Source organism: Mchenga conophoros, linkage group LG12, assembly GCF_057382185.1.
Source record: "Mchenga conophoros isolate Kocher_MC1m ecotype Shallow Benthic linkage group LG12, M_conophoros_male_GT1.1, whole genome shotgun sequence".
In the NCBI taxonomy this organism is placed as follows: Eukaryota; Metazoa; Chordata; class Actinopteri; order Cichliformes; family Cichlidae; genus Mchenga; species Mchenga conophoros.
This window is the reverse complement of record NC_140537.1, coordinates 309,023-327,921: the sequence shown is the minus strand read 5'-3', so window position 1 is coordinate 327,921 and position 18,899 is coordinate 309,023. Positions and strand designations below refer to the sequence as shown.

Below are 18,899 nucleotides of genomic sequence, written 5' to 3'. Positions count from 1 at the left end.
CTGTTTTTTAGCATTTATTTCACAGATTTTCTATGAACATACCCAAAACACAAGTACCTTTAAATTATTAAAGCATTACAGCTGTATTTTGTTTTGTTTTGCTTTATGTTTGTATTTTGTAAATATTTAAACCATTTGTAATAAAAATGTATAAAATCTCATCATCAGAGTCTTGAGATTAGCCTGGTGGGAGTTCAAACCAAGGACGCTTTTTTCCCTTAATGTCAAATAACAATGTGAATATATTCAGAGGAAATACTTTACACATTAAAAAAGAAAAAAAAACATATCAGATATTTCAAAAATAGCACATACTCAGAACTGCACAGCTAAACAAACACCACACGTACACGTAAACTAGCTGGGATTCTGTCTTGTTAAACAGAAATTGCCTTTCAGTTCAATATAGTGCACAATCAATATCATACAAATGGTACAAGTCTCACAACAATGAACAAATACAAAGACCGTCTAAACACCGCATAGCGATAAAATTACCATCAACTAGCAGTTTAAGGAATAATGTTTAGTATACTCTAACAAAATATATACACACGTCCACACTACTGATGCTACGTGCATAAAGCATGAAAAACATCAAATGAACATCCACTGTGATGTCATGGTACACACTCGAGAGCATGAATGCATGGTAGTGTTTTGACAATGCACACACATGCCAACAGAAACAAATGCAAAGACTCACTCTGGGCCTTCATCCTGCGACTGCCCACCATCCGAAGGTGCTTGCGAAAATTTCTATCAATTTAGAGAAAAAAAGAAGAAGACGAAGCATATTCAGAATATAAAAAAAATAAGAGAGAAAATGCTTCAAACTTAAAAACATACATAGAGAAGAACAGAGAAGAAGATGATGGGGCATCTTGATTAGGGTCAGGCTACTGATAAATTACCAGTGATCACATCTAAATATCCAGTGGGTGTTTTGTGCATATGGACTGAAATTCATCTAGGGTTAGGAAGTGGGGTGCTTAACATCAAAACATTTCATAGAATTGTCACCTGTTTTAGCCACTCAAATAGAAAATCATTTTAAAAAAATCCCCAACAACAAAAAAGTGGATGTTAATCGGGAATAGAGGACCAGGGTTTTAACAGTATATTTTATAACGTAAAAGGATTGGCTCTTTATATAGGGCCTTTCTACTCTACCCGAGCAGCCAAAGTGCTTTATACAACATGTCTCGTTCACACAAGCACTTTTCCCCTTATTTCAGTGTTTTCTATCCAACATTCACACTCCAATGGATGCATCAGAGATCTACTTGGGGTTCAGTATCTTGCATCCAGGGATCAAACCACCAACCTTCCAATTAGTAGAGACCTGCTCTACCCTCTGAGCTGCAGCCACTCCCCAACTTTCAAGCTACCATTGAAAATTACAAATGTCCAAAAGCTTCATCAGTTCACCATGGTTAATAATCACATTTACATTTGTGTACTACATACTTCACTGACAGTGAGCTGGTGTTTGAGGTGAACCATTCCAGTTCATGGCAGATGTCCGAACTCAAAAGCTCAAAACAGTAAACAAAGTCTGCAGTTTGTTGTTTATTTTTCACAGTTTAGAAAAATCATCACAGTTTTCTTTGGATACATGATAAAATGGTAAAGAAAAGTTATTTTATTAAAATGAAGCAGACTTTTGCAAGTCTGCTTCATTTTAGTACAATATAGATTGTATTGTTTTTGCACGTCTTATCCACTGCAGATATGCAGCTGAGCTTCTTGGGGCTTAGACTCATGTCTATTCTTCTTCGTGCTTATGTGGATTCCCTCTGGTTACTCTGACTTCCTCCTATAGTCCTAACACATGCATGCTAAGTATAGTATAAAGGTATATAAAAGTCTTTTTTATGAAAATAAATAAAAAATTGAGATAAATTCAATGAAAATCAGATGGGATCAAACTGTCCCACTGACATCCTGAAATATGTACAAAAGTTTTCCGGATTCCATGAAATTCTCCCTGCTGCTTTGTTCTCGTGAGAACTGAATGAACCCAGAATCTCTGTTTCTTCCTTCACTTGTTTAGAAACATTACAACATTCTCATAATCACTTGATGTTGACTCCATTTTTGACTCCAACAATGTGACATAGAGGGTTCAAACTGACACCATAAGTGCATCTACTAAAAATCTTGGAGGAGTTCAAATCACAGTCACCTCCACCTCAAGATCAAGCTTAGAGGTCAAGTTTTGTGAAAATCTTATGAATGGCATAACTCAAGAAGGAAGTCACTTAGGATTTTCATATTTATACCAGGTTGAGGGTGAGCATTGGTGGCCACCAGTATTTGTGTGTGTGTGTGTGTGTATATATATATATATATATATATATATATATATATATATATATTTATTAATTTTTTTTGTAGTGCATTTTGTGAGAATAAATTTTTCAATCATGTCTTAATTATTGTGAATCTTTTTAATTTTCTGCAATGTGCTCAGTGTTTAAAGGCCTTTATGCTTACAAAACCACAAAGTTATCTTTTGAGAATATGGTTAAGTTTAGGCAACAGCCTAAACTTAACCATATTCTCAAAGGATAACTTTGTGGTTTTGTTTGTGGCATTGGTTTGCTTCTACTTCCTAGAGGTTAAGCCATAGATTCTATTTTGTTTTGTGTGTCTATTTTGTCTTCCTCGCTGTTGGGTAGCTAAGGTTGCCTATCTAGCTTTCTGAAAAAATCACATCAAAAATAGGATGAACGGGTAAATCAGTGTGTGGACTCTTCTGCTCTATGTAGTTGAGGCACATGGTACTGTGATAAGGTTCACGGAAACTGATGAGAATGGGTCGCAACCCTATAGCTAATTATTTATAATAAGCCCCACCTCTATTAAAGGTTGTCTGCCCCATATAGTATCTGTTTTTGGTGGCACTGCACAACACTGGGTGCACCCCGGACAGGTCATCAATCTGATGCAGGGGTAACATAGCAAAAAACTACCAACATAATTTTCTAGTTTCATCATGGCTAAATAGCAAAAAGAAACGTGCAAAAGCAAAATGCAAAGCTCACATCCCTACATGCACCATTTAAAGATATTTGAATCCAGAGCACAGTTGGAGGCAATCCAAAAACACCCCTGACATGTCAGTGTTGATTGCAGGAATGGTGAAGGCAGCGCCTAAAATAGAGAGATGACTCAGAGTAGAGGGGGACCCATCCGTCAGTCAGAGTTGTATTTTCATACTGTGTGACAACTAGCTTTTTAAATCTACCACCTGCACACCAAGATAATAAAGTCAAATTCCTGCCAGTATATGTATGTGTGAATTCATATTTCTGCAAATAAATCGCCCCTAACCTTCGCTTTCCTTCTGTGACCTTACAAAACACTTTGCAAAATTATCCTCATTAAACCATGAATAATTTAATTTTTGAAACTAACTGAGATGTACCTTTCTATTAAAAGCATTGCACTCTATGTGACACAGCTCGGTATGCACGCACGCACACACACACACACGCACGCACGCGCGCGCGCGCGCGCACACACACACACACACACACACACACACACACACACACACACAAGCTCATACAGCATATGGAATGTCTCAGCCTTGGTGGATGTGAGGCCCGTTGCCAAATATTGATCAATTCATTGGCTTTGACTGCCAGCCACAGAGTGCAGAGCTGCAGCAGTATATTGACAGACCCGTTTTTACACTTCAGTGTTCAGTGAGGAACATTTATTAAACCTGCCACCCACAGCCTCCACGATTCACGACACACACACACACACACACACACACACACACACACACATGTGCGCCGGAGAATGCTTTTACGAGCCATGTGATTGCCCCGTAGGTAGGGATTGGAAGGCACGGTGAGTTCCTCATGCAGAGAGTCAAAATACACAAAGTGAATGTTCACCAGCAAACAGTCAGAGCAGAATATGGTAACAGGAAAAACACTTGAGTGCTGGGTTTACTGTGCGCTGGTTAGACATAGTCTATGGTGAAACATCACCCTATCAAGATTCAGATGGTCTAGATTAGAGTAACAGGAACATTAATACAGAAAGCATGATTAGATGTTCATCATTACTAGGAGATATTTTAATTTTCTTTTTACGTGGCTGACCTCACATCAAGGTCATCTTCTCTTGCAACTCTGAACTTTTTTCAGAGTTTTTTTAGGTCACGCCATAGAAGTCTGATCATGTTCCTTGGTAAATGTGACTGTGCAATAGAGAGTAGTTGTCCTCCAGTTTGTTGAAAAACAAAAGAAAAATGTTCATTTCATCGTGAGGAAGTGAATGGACTTACAAGTTGTGCAATTAGGACAGCTGGTAAATGAAAATTGTGTGGTCATACCAAAAACTTCTCAATGAAGTTCTGCTATCACAGAATGCATGCACCATAGTTCAGGTCATGTCCAGTGAAGTCAATGTGCCATAATAACCATTGTATTAATGATAACTTAATAACTCTGCATAGCAACAGTTACTCAAAAAACACTTTTTATCCATAACAAGAACAGCAAAGAAACTATACAACAGAAAATGCAAATGCTATTTATGCTCTCCTCATAACAATGATAAGAAAAAATAAACTGGGCCAATAAGACATGCTTGTTATTACAGGGATATACATATTAATGTGATCCCCCCCTGCTTTGTATTTTGCCAGTTATCTTATCTGGAGATCATACTTGGCAAATAACACTCTCAAGGAAAAGAGCACATACAGCACTATCTTTCTGTTGAACAAAACCCCCGTCTTAAAAGACGATTTGGCGAATACAAGATCATAAAATTATCTTTTTTTCGCTTGCTTCAAGGCCATATTTCACAGGACTGATTAGTTAGCAACATCCCTCTCGCCGGTAGGCTAAGTGATTTTTAGCCAATTACAAGTTGAACTCGGTGGGTGGGGTTGTTAGCTAAGATGCAATGATTAAGAAATGGCGCAACTGATGTGTCTATGCAAGCTAATTTGTGATATGCACTGGTAATAGATATTTAGTTTTTAATGCACCTTCTCTGTGCATGTTGTGCCATCAGTTAACCCTTCGCGTGCCAGCATGAGTGCCCAGGGTTGCCGGCCCCTGGTCTACAACACTTGAAATATAAATAGAAACGAGGTTGAAAAGACTACGAAAAAAATTATTTTAAAATCGGATAAAAGGCATTTCTGTTCAAGAAGTTGTTTTCTTTGTTGGGTAATAGGGTAACTATAACAGCACCACACAGGACAGGACAGGGCACGGTACCTCTCCATCATGGTGGCTGCCTCCTGCTCTCTTTTCCGTCTCTTTCTCTCAGCAATGCCTCGGAAAGCCCTGCCGGGACGTCAAAGCATTAAGTTGTTTTGTTTGGAAATATAGGTTTTCGTTTTAGCTTCGCCTGACAGCAACCAAGGATTTTTTTGTCTGAACCCAATCTGACCCAAGGGCTAAAAAGCTCTACTATTACTTGCTATATCTGGTGAGCTTAGAAATTAATGCAGCTTTTAAGTTGATGTTTGTTATAAACAAAACTAACTAAAATGCCACACAGTAACAAAAGGAAACTAAAAAGCCCATAGGGTCTAGTTGGGTTCGGGCATAAAGTTTAGTTAGGGTGGTATGGGAAGACACTAAAGGTGTCAAAGGTGAGAGGTTTGAAGTCCAGTAGGGTTAGTGAGAGTTTAGTTAGCTTTGGTGAGTAGTTAAAGTTAGCAGCACAGGGACATCTAATCCACCAAAGGCAGAGGACATTGAGGATAATTGCATGTACACTCACGCACACACACTCACAAACTACAACCACAATGTAGGAAAAGACACTGAGGGAACAAAAGACGACTTTATATTCATTTAAATATGAATGTTAAATTCTTTTTTGTGCAGCTTCAACAGCCATTATGGGATGTATTGGTTTTTTCTTGGTTGGTGGGGTCGTATTATTTTGTGTAGGTCTCAAAAGGTCAAGACTTTTAGAACTTGTTGCCCTGGCTGTCTTCTGACCAATTTATCTCATCTTTATGAAAAGCCTCTAGGAAAGACTAGCTATTTCCTGATAGCACAGAAACTCATTGTGTTCCCTTACTTGTAGGAGGTTGAAAGAGAACCCAGTTAAACTTCAGAAATGGATTATCAGACCAGTGCTGAGATGTGACATCCTCTGTTTCACATTTTGATGTACTGAGAAATATTTCTGCACCACAATTTTTGCAACACATTATTAACCATTCTGCCAAGTGTGTAACAGTATGCCTACACCGAGGTGCCTTTCCCAGTAGGGACAGTAATGGTTCTGACAGGGCGTCAGACATAATGAGAATCATCTGTGACAGCGTATGTCAAAAACAAAGTCCGGTCCTACGGTCTGGTTTTCACCAACGGACAGACAGACAGGCAGGCAGCTGATGAGCCCTGGGATGACAAAACATGAGGCTGAATTCACTGGAGTCTGATTATTATCCAAAAGCTCTCTGCATTGCTATTGCAGAATTTTTTCCCCTCGTGAATTCACTCACGTTTTGTTCCTTCTCACTGCAAAAACAAACAGGTTGGAAGAGATGTTTCCTTCAGCCTGTCCCTCCTTCCACCATCTGCTATCACAAGTATATTTAAAAGCTGACAGCCTACTTCCTCTATTGTGCGATAAAGCAATCCTTTAAATTTTCTGCCAAATTTATCAAGCAGCCAGCAGAGAGAGAAGAAGAAAAACAGATTTTTCACTGTCTTTGGCAGTAGGCACATGCGGTTTTATAGTTTCAAACAGTGGTTTACATAAGCTTAAGCCTGTGAAGTCTAAGCCATCAAAGGTGAAAACACTAAAAGCAAAAGTGACCTACATATTCTGAGTTAAGGTTTGGGTTATTTGCTGATGATGGTGACTTAGACCTTAGAGAGTTAAATATGAGAAGATAAGTTATAATACTAAAGATCTGAAGATATTAAAGTATTGAAACTTAAGCAGTACTGGGGGCGGCTTTATGTCTGCTGACAGCTAGATTGGTAGTTGCAAATGAGAGTTAGCAAACATTTGAAAAAGTGTATGATCTAGAATTTCATCATGTCTCACATGATGCATGGTCACCTTAAAAGTTTACCAAGAAACTTGGGAAAAATGTTGTTTCCAGAATTTGATCAACCAAGTCCAGTAATCTAAGTTTAATAGGAGTTCCCAGTTTACCTTAATAGATGGAATCATTAGCAACCAAAAAGCCTTAGAGACTCTTGTTTATCTTTCTTTACAGTAAAGCCATACAGTCTACTTTTGACACCAGCAAGAACGGATATCACATGTGTGATCAACCTTATTAAAAAAAAAGACTAAAATTATCACCTGGTCGTTGATTGGTCACATTGCAGTTTAGATTACTGCTTGTTCAAACACATAATGTATGAAAACGCTCATGTCCCTTTATTAAATTCCTTTAAATTCCTTTAAAGATAAGTGATTCACAGTCACATCCCCTGTATGTAAGTAATGGTGTTAGATACTGACTAGACAACTGTTTTTGCAGAACATAGTGATGTGACCATAGATTGCTGGGGCCAGGAAAATAATTTTCCCAAAGAGAAATGAGAAACTGGGACTGCTACGGATATATTCAGTCCAATTCTGCTCAATAGTAATTTTATTGGAAATGTTATCCCTTTATAAACCACTAATGGTAATAGTAGATGTTACAAGTAGATCCTAATTGTGACCCCTTGGGAAAATCAAATGCCCACACTTAGACTAGCTGGATGTTGCCACCAACCCTTCTTGTTTTTGAATTCCCATTTTTGAAGCCTCAAGCTGGGTCACCGAACTGTTCTCACCTTAACCTCTTTGAAACCACACATTATAATCTGGTTCTTACTCTGAAACCATCATCACAATATTTAAAAGCTGACAGCCTGCTAAAATACAGTTTACACTATCTTTTAGCAGGAGGCAGGTATAGTTTCATAGAGTAAAAAAAAATAAAATCTTATAAAACAACCAAAGTGTTTTCGTGGAGATATGAATGTGACAGTATAGCTATGGAAGGGACAGGAAGCAAAATGTGCAAAGGACTGCACTGAGACATTACAAGAATGAAACAAAGGTTTCATTGGTGTTGTGAGGGACAAAAGAGGCAGGTGACGTGTGATTTAATCACATGATTTATAAAACACTGTAAAAACACGTCTGCTATTAGCTGTTCACTGCTTATAGCTAGTTAGCTATAGCTAACTTATCTCTGCAAGTTTTCTATAGTATTGTCTCCCCAAAAAAGCCTCCGCTGTGTTTTGTGAGCTATTTTTTTGTGAGCTTATGTTGTGTTTTTCCTTTTTCTTATGTGTTTTATTCAGCTTTTTTCTATTTGCCATTGTTTTCTTAAGTTGCTATGCATTTGACCTTTTAGGGTTGCTGTACGACTCAGACCTCAGAGGGTTAAACAGCATTACTAAGATTTATCTATAGACTTATGCACAAGAAAACAGCTTTGAGTTCATGGTTTTAGTTTTCAGACGTAACTTTGGTAGTCAAGTCACCACTGCTACACTGTCTTTATCAGAAATATATCAAAGGAGTTCATTTCAACAAAGAATTGTTGCTATTTAAATAATGCTTGGCATGACCTACTTTTCATTCCTACCAAACCTTCCTTGCCTTTAATCTTACATCCACATATTGACATCCCATCCAGCAGACATCGAGGTTGGGGGAATAAGGACACAGTAGACTGACTAGCACAAAGCCACATGAGGAACAGAGTTCAATGCGAGTTACCTAACTGGCATAGCAAGAAAAAAAGAAAAAGCAACAAGGAAGAACAGTGGGGGCGTTTGAAAGATTTACTCACGATATTCTACAGTCGTGGTTTGGAAGGCCGCCACACAGTGTGGAGAGGAAGAAGAGGAGACAAAAATGAAAGAGAAGTTAGCAATAGGGCCAGCCAAATACTCCACATACCCAAATTTTGGAGTGAGATTTATGTTCCAGTTCTCATTTTCAGGAGAGACAAAATGGAAGAATCCTACCTATAAATAAGTGAGCAGGGACTGGGATTCAAATATGACATGCACATTGAAAGAAGTGAGGAAGAGGAGATGATGACTGATGAAATATGTACATGTATGTACATCTAAAGTGTACCAAAATATCTCACCAGTTGGTTCTCAAGGACTGGCTATAACCAAACACTTAGTTTAATGTGTAGTCAATAATGTGTAGTCAATTAAACTGTGATATATCCATCATTCAGCCTGCCATTTAAATCAAAAGCGAGAGTCAGACCCATATATCAGTTTGACTCTAATACGGACACAGGCAGTCGGAAACAGATGGGGAAAGGAAGGTGAGACATATGGATAGCAAAGAGGGAGTGTGGGAGAGAAGAAGGGAAAAAAAGATCATGGTGGGTGCGCTTTGTCTGTTTGAGAGTCATAATTATAAGGTCAGGGTGATAGGTGATAATTAACCTGTCAGCAAGACTGGAACGGAGTTGTGTGTCTGCGTGTATGTGTGTCTTGGTTAAGGCACGTACACGATCTAGACCAACACATTTCCAGCTTTCTAAATGTGTTGATTTCAAAGACTCTTGGCTGCTCAATTTAGAGGAACAAGTACTATGCACAACACTGGAAACAGGTGCGTTCCATTCAGCTGGTATCATTGTTTACTGGGACACTTGTTGGACCATGTTGTTAAAATTACTAAACTGTGCTTCTACCAGTACAGATCTAAAACATCCAGTTTTTCTATGGGCAACTGCTTATTTCTAAAAAAAATGTCAAAGTGGCTTCCTATATTAATAAAACCAACGAGCATAAAGGTGTGAAAGCTCATTAAGACTTTGTATTAGAATGTTACATTTGTCTCTTGGAAGGAAAAGACTGGGGCCGTATCCTGCCAACATGGCAGCGAGATGCTGTGATGCACAGAGTGGGAGTGAAGGTGGATTTCCATGCCATACTCACGCCTGCATGGTGGTGGTGGCTGTCTGAAAGCTGAACATATTCTCTTTGGGGAACCAGCTGTTAGGATTGTCCTCTGCAAACACAAATAAGAAAAGGAAGGTGTGTGTCAGTGAGCATTACATTCAAACACAGGCCTTACAAATAGCAGTGGAGGTGAATAAAAACATGGTGAGAACGTGTTTAAATTTAGGCTCAGTTTGTTTATTCGTTTAAACCTTCACATTTAGTTTTATACCCCTGTCATCTGTAGATGCTCTGTCCTCGCTGTACATTCTCTCCAGTTTTTTGCGTTGCTTCCCTCCATCTCGGGGTGAGGTATCTAGGTCCAGGGAGCGCTGACTTTGGCATGGAGCCCGAATGCAGGCAACGCAGTCTGGGGTGTAGTCATCCCGCGACCCACCTCTCCTCATTCCCCAATCACGAATGTTGCCAGCGCTACCTGAGCTCTGCAGCGGCTGCGATGATGACGTTGGGCCTCCGTGATGCTGCTGGGCATGATGTTGGTTACTGCGGTGATGGCTGCTACGGTGATGGCTGCCACGGGCAGCTGAGGCGGTTGGTTGGCTGGTGCAGGATAGGCCATGACTGGCAGCAGAAGTGCTCTGTGAGAGAGGCTGCTCCCGGGAGCCCTTCAGCACCTCCAACTCCAGGCTCTCCTCACTGCCACGGCCCCCGAGGGTCATCCCGCCTTCCCTGGTGATTGTGTACACCCTGGCTGGCTTCACAGCAACAGGCCCCTGTGAACCCCTGGCAGCAGGTGGGTCCTCTATGGAAAGACTGCGTTCGGCAGAGAGTCGCCGTTTGGAGGGGCCAAGTGATGCTTGAGCCTGGAGAGTGTTGACTTGAGATTGAGACTGTGGGTTAGTGCTGGGATTAGACTGGCTGGACTGGGCGGGTTTAGCTATGGATAAACAACGGCTCTGTGGTGGCAGATTGTTGTTATGCAAGTGACTGACGTCTGGAGAGTCCTGGCCAGAGAAAGTTTCAGACAATAGATGATCTGGGGATAAAGAGAAAGGGGATGAAGCAAAATTAACAAGAAAACATAGCAAGTGAGAGATAAATCATGCTGTCTGTTTTCTATATAGCTTTCATAAACGGACATCAGATAAATGCTTTCTATGTAAATAGAGTTAACAGGGAGCTTGCTTGTGTCTCTTTGGGATTTGTAGCTCTGGCAGCAGAGTGGTAAACATTTACTAGCTGCAAAGCTTTTGTGAGCACATGAGGAAAATAGAGAGGTGGCATAGTGATGGAAAAAAAACAAATAGCGGAAAGATGAAAGATTCAGAAATGGATGAGCCGGTACAGTCCAAGAAGCCCAGTTGTCCTGTAGGATCATGAAGGATGAATAGTTCTTCTCACTGTATAAATGGTTGCAATGCTGCAGGCTTGAAAGCAAGTGTAATCTGATGGGACTTGCTAGTTTTTCATTTTGTGTGTCCTGTGGATAAATAAGTATGGGTATAGTGATAATTTTCCGATGCCTTTAATTTAGTTTTATCTCCTTATAACGATGTTCATTTTTTTAACAAATATTTTTAATAATCATTGTCTTTCTATTTTAGACAATGTTTGTCCTGTCTAAACAAGACTAGCTCCGGTTTCAAAGTCGTCTCCCTGGATAAATGACACCATTCGCCTCTCAAAGCGTTGCCGCTGTAAGGTTGAGCGTTTATGGAGGAAAACACACAGCAAATTCAAAAGTGTTAAATGTTTTGGTGTTAATAGTCTTCTTGCAAAAGTAGAGTTAATTTTACTCTAAGCAGAGTCACATTCTTTTAATGTAACTCTGAGGTGTAAAATGATAGTAGTTAAAATCGAGTGTTAAAAATGAGTGTTTCTCTGTCAAATCTGGAGGTGTTACAATGGAAACATTAACTCTTGACCTCTTAACTCTGAACTCCTACAGGGGCTATGACACCAACAGAGTAAATTCACAGACTCCGCCCCCAGCACGGCTCCAATCAAAGCTGAAGTGAAGCCGTTTCAGAACATTTTGCTCTACATATTTGAGTTGTTTGCCATGCTTGGTAAGTCATTTTTTCAAAGATTGTTTCAATTATTATGAGCTTTTACTTCTGTGGCTCTTTGGAGTTGAGACAAAGCTGTGTGAAAGGCATTAGCCATGTTGCTCGGTGATAGCATAATATTCTGTTTTAGCTAGCTGAAAGGTATTGTCTGCGGGCAAATGCCACAGCCTTGAAAAAAAGCTTGCATGTGAATTTTCAGTCAAATCTTTGGTCAAATACACCTAAAACAATGTCTAGAATGTGAAATGTTGGTATAATGGTGCTACTTGAAGCCTGAAAACGATCGCCCATAAAAAAAAAAAGAGCAAACAGCAGTAGCAGACGTCCTGACTGGGTTCTACGTTAGCATAGATCCCTCCAGAGTTTTGTGCACACGGTTTAGGTAAAAATTAAAAAGGTTGAGGTTTTACATTTAGTTCAGTATTACCTGCTGCCTGTGTCTTTGTCTTTTGGGAAAATACTTTACACAAGTAATGGCTCAAAGAGGATTCCTTTTTTTTTTTTTTTTTAACTGTGCTGCAATTGTTTACTGGATTATTTGTGCCATTAATTAGTGTCAACTAATTTTTATTCAATCTCCGCACAGGATATGCTTGTGAAGATGGAATATGGGGGAGAGCAGAAGTGCGTTGAAGTTCCACAAAGGGATGAATGAAGGACATGCATATTGTATTGAAGAAATAAGTGATGAGAATGCTGTTATTTGCATTTACCATGTCAGACCTTTTGATAAACAAAGTTCTAATGAAAGTGAGAACGTGTATACTGTTACATCTTTCAGAAAATGTTTTGAAATTGTGGTGCACAGTTCAGAATAAATGTTTTTAAAAAACCATTGCATCTTTTTAGTAAATGTTTATTTCCAAAAGAAATTTCTAGAAGTTCAGAACAGTAAAATTCCCGCTTTTAAGAATGAATTAGAAGATAACTCTTACGTAGTTAAACTAAAATACTCTTTGAGAGTTAATATATAAACTCTTAACACCAAGTGTTAAATTATCAACTCCAGACAGATTTGGTGTTTAACACTAAATCAGAGTTAACGTACCAACTCTCCAAAAAGAGTTAAATTAACACTCTCTGGTGTGGACCCATATAGACACTTTAATAGTGTTGAAATCAAATCCGACAGTGTTAATTTGGACATGCTGGATTTGCTGTGCACGTTTGCATGTCCATCTCCTTCATTTAAAGGACCTTTTAGTCCCTTTTAACACTTCACTTCGAGATGCGAGGGCTGCGTATTTCTCAGACTTAGTGTCTAAGAGCAGAGGTAACCTTCTATCTATGGTACTATTCAACACCATTAGTGATATTGTTACTCCTGCTCCACCTGCTGTCCCAAATTCATCAAATGAAGATTGTGAAAAATTTCTTTCTTTCTTCGTTGAAAATGTCAGTAACGTGAGGAACAATATCTCTCCTTCTGTGTCTCTCTTATCTGCTCCAACTCAAGCTAGGCCTGTAATTTTAGGAAGATTTTTACCTGTGTCCTTACCAGAGCTGTTCAAGTTAGTTAATTCGATGAAAGCGTCCTCCTGCTCTCTGGATATTTTACCTGGATTTTTATTTAAAAATGTCTTTTTGGTCTATTGGTCCCTGTGTGCTCACAATTATCAATACCTCACTGGTTTCTGGTCAGGTCCCTGTTTATTGTAAGAATGCTGTCATTCACCCACTGTTAAAAAAACCTAAGCTTGATGCTTCTCTTCTTAGTAGCTACAGACCGATTTCAAAATTACCGTTCATTGCTAAGATTTTAGAAAAGCTTATAGCTGTTCTAGAATACAGCATTCTGGATAAATTCCAATCTGGCTTTCGTAGAGCTCACTCTACTGAAACTACACTTCTTAGAGTCTCCAACGACATTTTGATGAGATGTGATGCAGGAGAATGCTCCGTTCTGTTGATGTTGGACCTGACCTCCGCCTTTGATACTGTGGACCATCATATTCTGCTAGATAGGCTGAGACACTGGGCGGGTATATCAGGGGCTGCTTTGGCCTGGTTTGAATCCTATTTGCATGAACGATCCTTTTCTGCGGCTACCTTTAAGTACAGTTCCTCTTCTACTTTTCTTGCCTATGGTGTGCCACAAGGTTCAGTTTTGGGGCCTTTATTGTTCTTGCTGTATTTACTTCCTCTTCAACACTTATTGAGCACTTTTAAGGACATTTCGTATCACTGCTATGCAGATGATATTCAGTTATATATCTCCTTTAAGCCCCATGATGTTTCCAAGCTACAGATTTTGCATAAGTGCATAGACTCCATTAGAGGTTGGATGGCTGTAAACTTTCTTCAACTAAATGAGGAGAAGACTGAAGTCCTTGTTTGTGCTCCTAAACATTTTGTACCTAGTGTTATGGAAAACTTGGGTCCACTTGCTACATTTGCCAAACCGTCTATCAGGAACCTTGGTGTTACTATTGACTCAGGTCTGACTTTGGATGCCCATGTAAAATCTCTGGTTCGCTCCTGTTTTTATCACTTGAGAAACACTGCTAAGCTGAGTCCCATTGTATCGCGCTCCAAATTAGAAATTGTCATTCATGCATTTGTTTCATCTCGTCTGGATTATTGTAATTTTTTGCTTAGTTGTTTATGTAAAGCCTCTTTGGAGCATCTGCAAGTTGTTCAGAACGCTGCTGCAAAGCTTCTGACCAAGTCCTCCAAGTACTCCCATGTCACACCCCTGCTGATTCAGCTGCACTGGCTCCCCGATAAATTCAGAATCCACTTTAAGGTTTTGACCTTGACTTTCAGGGCTCTGCATAGACAAACGCCAACATATATAGTGCAGAATTATTAGGCAAATGAGTATTTTGTCCACATCATCCTCTTCATGCATGTTGTCTTACTCCAAGCTGTATAGGCTCGAAAGCCTACTACCAATTAAGCATATTAGGTGATGTGCATCGCTGTAATGAGAAGGGGTGTGGTCTAATGACATCAACACCCTATATCAGGTGTGCATAATTATTAGGCAACGTCCTTCCCTTTGGCAAAATGGGTCAAAAGAAGGACTTGACAGGCTCAGAAAAGTCAAAAATAGTGAGATATCTTGCAGAGGGATGCAGCAGTCTCAAAATTGCAAAGCTTCTGAAGCGTGATCATCGAACAATCAAGCGTTTCATTCAAAATAGTCAACAGGGTCGCAAGAAACGTGTGGAAAAACCAAGGCGCAAAATAACTGCCCATGAACTGAGAAAAGTCAAGCGTGCAGCTGCCAAGATGCCACTTGCCACCAGTTTGGCCATATTTCAGAGCTGCAACATCACTGGAGTGCCCAAAAGCACAAGGTGTGCAATACTCAGAGACATGGCCAAGGTAAGAAAGGCTGAAAGACGACCACCACTGAACAAGACACACAAGCTGAAACGTCAAGACTGGGCCAAGAAATATCTCAAGACTGATTTTTCTAAGGTTTTATGGACTGATGAAATGAGAGTGAGTCTTCATGTGCCAGATGGATGGGCCCGTGGCTGGATTGGTAAAGGGCAGAGAGCTCCAGTCTGACTCAGACGCCAGCAAGGTGGAGGTGGAGTACTGGTTTGGGCTGGTATCATCAAAGATGAGCTTGTGGGGCCTTTTCGGGTTGAGGATGAAGTCAAGCTCAACTCCCAGTCCTACTGCCAGTTTCTGGAAGACACCTTCTTCAAGCAGTGGTACAGGAAGAAGTCTGCATCCTTCAAGAAAAACATGATTTTCATGCAGGACAATGCTCCATCACACGCGTCCAAGTACTCCACAGCATGGCTGGCAAGAAAGGGTATAAAAGAAGAAAAACTAATGACATGGCCTCCTTGTTCACCTGATCGGAACCCCATTGAGAACCTGTGGTCCATCATCAAATGTGAGATTTACAAGGAGGGAAAACAGTACACCTCTCTGAACAGTGTCTTGGAGGCTGTGGTTGCTGCTGCACGCAATGTTGATGGTGAACAGATCAAAACACTGACAGAATCCATGGATGGCAGGCTTTTGAGTGTCCTTGCAAAGAAAGGTGGCTGTATTGGTCGCTGATTTGTTTTTGTTTTGTTTTTGAATGTCAGAAATGTATATTTGTGAATGTGGAGATGTTATATTGGTTTCACTGGTAAAAATAAATAATTGAAATGGGTATATATTTGTTTTTTGTTAAGTTGCCTAATAATTATGCACAGTAATAGTCACCTGCACACACAGATATCCCCCTAAAATAGCTAAAACTAAAAACAAACTAAAAACTACTTCCAAAAACATTCAGCTTTGATATTAATGTGTTTTTTGGGTTCATTGAGAACATGGTTGTTGTTCAATAATAAAATTATTCCTCAAAAATACAACTTGCCTAATAATTCTGCACTCCCTGTATAAGTGAACTTTTACATCCATACATTACCAGCAGGTCCCTGAGGTAATGTGACTAGGGCTTGCTGGTTATCCTACACATGAGGCTGAAAACAAAAGGCAACAAAGCTTTTGTAACTGTGGCCCCCAGATTGTGGAACTCTCTCCCTTTGAGCCTGAGATCTGTGGACTCCGTGGTCGCTTTTAAAAAACAGCTAAAGACTCATCTTTTTAAACTTGCTTTTGGTTGATTTTTATTTTTAGGTTTTAGCTTCTGTGAAGCACTTTTTGATTTTTATCTTGAAAGGTGCTTTATAAATAAAATTTTACTGTACTTTACTTACTAAGTTATACTGAAGAAAAACTGAGTGGAAAGCAAACAGATTTGTAAGATTCCCTTTTATAAAGTTGAAATCATACACAGAAAAGCGATATTGCAAAGGTAGGGGAAAGGGAAGTGCTAGTTAGTCACAACAGCTTTTCCAGGATATAATTAAACTGAGCATAGTATTAGACTGAGTAGGTTACTAAGTTAGGCTCAACCACAATCCCAGTAGGTAAGCTGGTCTCAGTGCATCTGATAGCTCGCTTGATACCCTTCCAGACCCTTCCCAATTGGCAAGCACACAATCCTGTTTTAGCCTGCCCACAGATGCTGCGTATCTGCAGGCCACTTTGCACCTAACTTCAGCCCCATCTCAATTGTCATGTTTTCTGCTACTTTATGTATTCCACATATTTGCACTAAAAAGAGCATGCTAACAAATATAAATTACTACTGAAAATATAAATCCTCAATTACATTACCAATTCAGTTTTGTTTTTTCATAATCAGTTTACAAAAATAGTCATCTTACAGTGCTTTACATGTTAAAGTAAAAACCCTACAATATGATAATCCTCTATGAACAGCACTTGCCAACAGCAGGGGGGAAGAACTTGCAGATATATCAGTAATCTGCAACATTAAGATATCCTGCTTAGAATTGTTGAGGTATGGACTTTAGAAGACTTTGGATGGTGTCCTGTAGTATCAGGATTCACAACGGAATCGAGCAGCAGGATAGAGCAATCTGGAGTCAGTTCTCTGTCAAGTTCCTTATGCCATACCATACATGTCCTTCAAGAAGCCACTGCCATCAAGGAACACTGATGCCTTGAACTTGTCCACATGGTCTGCAGCCACTTCTGGTAAGCTTTAACCACTGCATTCTGGGAACCACCCACAATACGTGCTGATTTTCTGAACCAGTCACCCTGCTCTCACAGGTTGGCCCCTGTCAAAATTGTTCAGAGCCTTACACTTGCCCAATTTCCAATTCCAATTTTTCAGCACTTACCAGGTGACAGTATAGTTCGCTGCAGCTGATTTTAGGGTGATCAAATACTTATGGTTTTGGGGATAACCTGTGAAACATTGCTGTTGTGGTGTGACTGCACCCTGAAGCTGAGCGTTTATTACATAAACATCAGCATTTTTAAAATATTTTAATAACTGATTATCCGACATGTCACAGGCCAATATTTCACACAGAAATATTTTAAGGTATTTTTGGGAGTAGGAAATACGTGTGAAGCCGGAGAAACTGATATTTCCGACTAAATACTATATTGCTCTAATACTGATATAGTATTGTTGTAGGACTACTAAGTGTGCCACCTACCTGCTCCGTTGCGGTTCTCTGGATTGGTATTGGACAGGTATTCTCCAAATGCTCTGGCTGCTCTGTAGAGACACAAGTGCAAGACTTCACTCTGAGCTATTTTGCACAACTGTTGCTGTCAAACATAGCAAAGTGACTCACAAACATTTCACAGGATTCTCTCCACCTAAACAGGCTGTCTGAGCTTTTTCTCTCTAAGGCCCTCTTCACTGCAAGTAGGTTACATCACCACAGCACTCTGTGAGAGGAGCTGTTAATGTCCTGAATCCATACTCGCTATCTGCCATCACTCAACACAGTTACAGGCTGATCTTGGCTAAAGTCGGGAAGGGAAAAAGAATGAAAGCTTTCTATTACATATTTTTATAGCTTACTAAAATATTGAAATGGAAATGAACTGACATTTATATGAAGATTTTCCAATTTTAATAACCATTTTAATTGCTTTCATATCCTTTCGGTGGTCAGTGGCTCAATATGTCTTATATATCAATATGATTGATTCATGTAAGTAACTACTTTAGTATTTTTCTCACACATTACGTTCACTTTCTATTTTATTATAATTATGTTACATGAAAATAAGTGAAATATATAAAGATTTAAAGACAAACAAATTCATAAATTTGCTCTAGTTTTCTTTCATGACAAAGCTTATCCATCTCCCCTGCCCTACACAGAGGACGGTGTCGTTGCTTTTGCCATCCAGAAAAACAGGAAATAAATTCAATCATGTGTATGGCATAAAACATCCATATGGCAGGAACATTGAGGAACTGGCACGGTATACAATACATATATAGCTGAGTGTGGGTGGGTCTGCAGAAGAGAAAAAGTCACAGCAGTTCAATCTACTACCTCTGAAATGAGGAACAGTCTTGATTGAGTGCAATTAGCTCACTAACCATATCTATGATTCAAAAGGCCTTCATGCCTTGCTAATT

At 39.5% G+C, this 18,899-nt stretch overlaps 1 protein-coding gene across 1 annotated transcript in view; it reads right to left on the bottom strand.

The window, feature by feature from the left end:
* The window catches only part of LOC146561816 (NMDA receptor synaptonuclear signaling and neuronal migration factor-like), a 35,670-nt gene that overhangs the window by 10,134 nt on the left and 6,637 nt on the right, over window positions 1-18,899 (bottom strand). The window contains exons 3-8 of the mRNA XM_085294667.1: window positions 17,956-18,017; window positions 10,162-10,926; window positions 9,927-9,999; window positions 8,810-8,815; window positions 5,256-5,324; window positions 707-759 (exon numbers count right to left, since the gene is read on the bottom strand). Of these exons, the coding sequence (XP_085150793.1) occupies window positions 707-759; window positions 5,256-5,324; window positions 8,810-8,815; window positions 9,927-9,999; window positions 10,162-10,926; window positions 17,956-18,017 (1,028 nt within the window). The remainder of the gene's footprint in view (window positions 1-706; window positions 760-5,255; window positions 5,325-8,809; window positions 8,816-9,926; window positions 10,000-10,161; window positions 10,927-17,955; window positions 18,018-18,899) is intronic.